General features: G+C 40.3%; 1 protein-coding gene across 1 annotated transcript; it reads left to right on the forward strand.

Annotated features, from left to right (window-relative positions):
- The first annotated feature begins 1,235 nt into the window (after positions 1–1,235).
- Positions 1,236–2,216, forward strand: OR52P1 (olfactory receptor family 52 subfamily P member 1). Its single transcript, NM_001017521.1, is given in 1 exon segment — positions 1,236–2,216. A coding segment is annotated over 1 exon segment (981 nt).
- The last annotated feature ends 1,375 nt before the right edge of the window (positions 2,217–3,591 follow it).

Genomic DNA, 3,591 nt, shown 5'->3' on the forward strand with positions numbered 1-3,591 from the left:
CGTTTCTAATGGCTGAGTAATATTCCATTGTATACATAAACCACATCTTCTTTATCCATTGATCTTTCGATGGACACCGAGGCTCCTTCCACAGTTTGGCTATTGTGGACATTGCTGTTATAAACATTGGGGTTCAGGTGTCCCGGCGTTTCATTGCATCTGTATCTTTGGGGTTTCTATCTCATTACCATCATGGTTTCACATGTTCTGCATAGTTCCTTTGAGCTTAAGTACTCCCCACTATAGGCTGCGTCCTCTTGGGGAGGGGAGGTATGGGAAAGGTGGGATAATGGAGAGTAGTATAAGATTTTTCCTCAACAAGAGATGAGACATTGCCATCCAGACACAAGTCAAAGTAGTTACAAAATCACTGCTAGACATTGTGGAAGAATGAAATTGAGAATTTGGCTACATCCTTTCTATGAAATCATCAAGAAACACAGGTAGAATGTGAATGAAGGATTAACCCAAGAGTGGACTGTAAAAGGTTGGAAGTTTTTATTTCAGGAATTGGATGAAGTCCAAGAAGGGTTAACTTGAACATCTTGGGAAGTGAAAACTAGGCATGTGGAGCATCCTATAAAATTGCAAATGTAGCTTGATCAGGAATATGTAAAAATTTATCTTGGTTAGTGGAAAGAGTGGAAACAACTATGATAATAATAAAATCAGAAATAGTTTCCAAGCACTGGGTCCCAAACCATAATCCATTCTAAGTTGAAAAGCAAGAAAAATATCCAACTCCATCCAGTGAACTGCATTAGCAGTTTGTGTTCTAGTATGACACAAAGTCTGGACTGATACAAGTCCCATCGTATCTCTACCTGTACTTCAGAAAAGAGTACGAGTGTGTGTGTGTGTGTGTGTGTGTGTGTGTGTTATATTCCAGGGAAGAATGAACGAAGTTCCTATCTTTCTTTGACAACAAAAGATTTTAGCTGGAAGACAATTCTGATTTCTTCAGATGCTTGGTTGAATCATTTTTTCACATTCATTTATTTTATTTGACAACTATTATGTACCAAGTACTACTCAAAGCTCTGTACAAATATTAACCAATACAATTCTCTTAACAACTCTGGGGGACATTACTTTTAGTTTTCCCATTTATAGTTGATAACACTTATCTAACATTATATAGCTAGTAAGTGTCAGTCAAGGCTCATTCATATCTCTCTTCTGTGTTTGTCTTTCCAGGTGATGTGATACTGTGTGGTGGTTTCTGACTAGAGAAGATGCCTAGAGCTTTTGTCCAGTCTCCTAATCACACTAATCTGGACCCTTCTGTTTTTTTCCTCCTGGGTATCCCAGGTCTGGAACAATTTCACCTGTGGCTCTCACTCCCCGTGTGCTGCCTGGGCACAGCCACAATTGTGGGCAACATTACCATCCTGGTTGTTGTTGCCACTGAACCAGCCCTGCACAAGCCTGTATATTTGTTCCTCTGCATGCTCTCTACCATTGACTTGGCTGCCTCTTTCTCCACAGTTCCCAAGCTATTGGCCATCCTCTGGTGTGGAGCTGGACACATCTCTGCCTCTGCCTGCCTGGCACAGATGTTCTTCATTCATGCCTTCTGCATGATGGAGTCTACTGTGCTTCTGGCCATGGCCTTTGATCGCTATGTGGCCATTTGTCACCCACTCCGTTATGCTACTATCCTCACGGACACCATCATTGCCCGAATTGGAGTGGTAGCTATGGTGCGGGGCTCCATGCTCATGCTCCCATGTCCCTTCCTCATTGGGCGTTTGAGCTTCTGCCAAAGCCATGTGATCCCCCACACATACTGTGAGCACATGGCTGTTGTGAAGCTAGCATGTGGAGATACCAGGCCTAACCGTGTGTATGGGCTGACAGCAGCACTATTGGTCATAGGGGTTGACTTATTCTGCATTGGTCTTTCCTATGTCTTTATTGCACGGGCTGTCCTCCGTCTTTCATCCCATGAAGCTCGGTCCAAGGCCTTGGGGACCTGTGGTTCTCATGTCTGTGTCATCCTAATCTCTTATACACCAGCCCTCTTCTCCTTTTTTACCCATCGCTTTGGCCACCATGTTCCACTTCATATTCACATTCTTTTGGCCAATGTTTATCTGCTCTTCCCACCTGCTCTTAACCCTATGGTATATGGAGTTAAAACCAAAGAAATCCGGGAAAGGGTTATCAGGGTGTTTCAAAGGGGGCAGGGAACTGGGTTAAAAGTACCAGAGTGATCCAGAAGTACAGAAGGGACTTAGTCCAAAAAAGATTCTCAATATTAAACAATATTCAGTATTTGGGACTGAAAAGAGGTCTTAGTCAGGTATCAATGTCCTTCACAGTACCTCCTAGACCATTCCCAAGAATAATAAATCACAGAGGAGGTCAAATTAGTTCAGCATCCTTAACTTCCATCCAGGGAAGTATAACTTATTGAGGTTCTTCCAACTTATATTAGAAGAGCCTCTGATAATCATAGGACTTCTCTCATTTTCTGGCCTTCTCCTTATACAGCGGGCATTGATTTCTAACTACATACTTCACACTAGAGCTGATGTGTCCCATCTGCAAGGACCAGAACATAGGGCATACAGCCACAGTTAAAGAAAATAGAACTGTCAGGGACTTACATGCTTTTGCATAAATCTTATATATTCTCCATTAGCTCTTGAAGCCAAAAGAAGAGAAGGACTCACCAATACCTACAATATTAGTAAATTGGAGAGCAAGAAATTGAAACCTAGAATCCTCTGGCACAGAATAATAAGACATCTATGGATGAGAGTATAGGAGAGGTCAGGATTAGCTCTTCATTTCTAAATTTGGAATATTCATTCTACAGATATAATATTGTCTCCACCCTCTAGGGAGCCAACTTAATTTCAATGACTTGGATATTATTCCCTGAAAAGCAATGTCCAAATACCTTATTACAAGGTCCTCCCAGAGGTCATTGACTTCTATCACTAAACACACAAAGAACAGTCACTTACATGAACCAGTCAGATGAGGAATCCTAACCATTCATTTATTCATTCATTCATTTATTTAGAAGAGAAAGAGAATCATCCACAATGCCAAGTAGAGGAGATGTAAAAGGCCCTGCTGGTAATTCATAGGCTCTTTCTCCTTTGGAGAGTATCAGTCCTGAGAGCTGAACACTAAAGGACTAGCTTTTTAAAACTTCCTTTCCCAAGAATATGAATATTTTGACTGTGATACTTCACATAGAGATAGTTTTAAATATTAGAATTCAATAAAGTATGCTGAATATGTTTTTCAAAAGAAAGAAAATCATTATGTTATTCTATAGGAGGATTATCAGTGCATGGGTGATACTAATTTAATTAATTTTTCATTCTAATCCTCAAATTGAGATATTCTTAATCAATTTTTAAGAATTTTATACAATTCTAAACACCATAGTTCATCAGCTGACTTTCAATTTTATACTTCAAGTTTATAATCTTGCCAGCTTATAAACCCTATACCCCACTCTGGGACACTTCTGTACTCTGTGTTTTAAGTTCCTATCCTCAGAGTGTGGAGCAGTTCCGAAGAAAGTATACAGACATGCATACTGCAAGTATAGTTTGCTCACAATTTTGG

Source organism: Canis lupus, chromosome 21 (genome assembly GCF_011100685.1).
Source record: "Canis lupus familiaris isolate Mischka breed German Shepherd chromosome 21, alternate assembly UU_Cfam_GSD_1.0, whole genome shotgun sequence".
Taxonomy (NCBI): domain Eukaryota; kingdom Metazoa; phylum Chordata; class Mammalia; order Carnivora; family Canidae; genus Canis; species Canis lupus.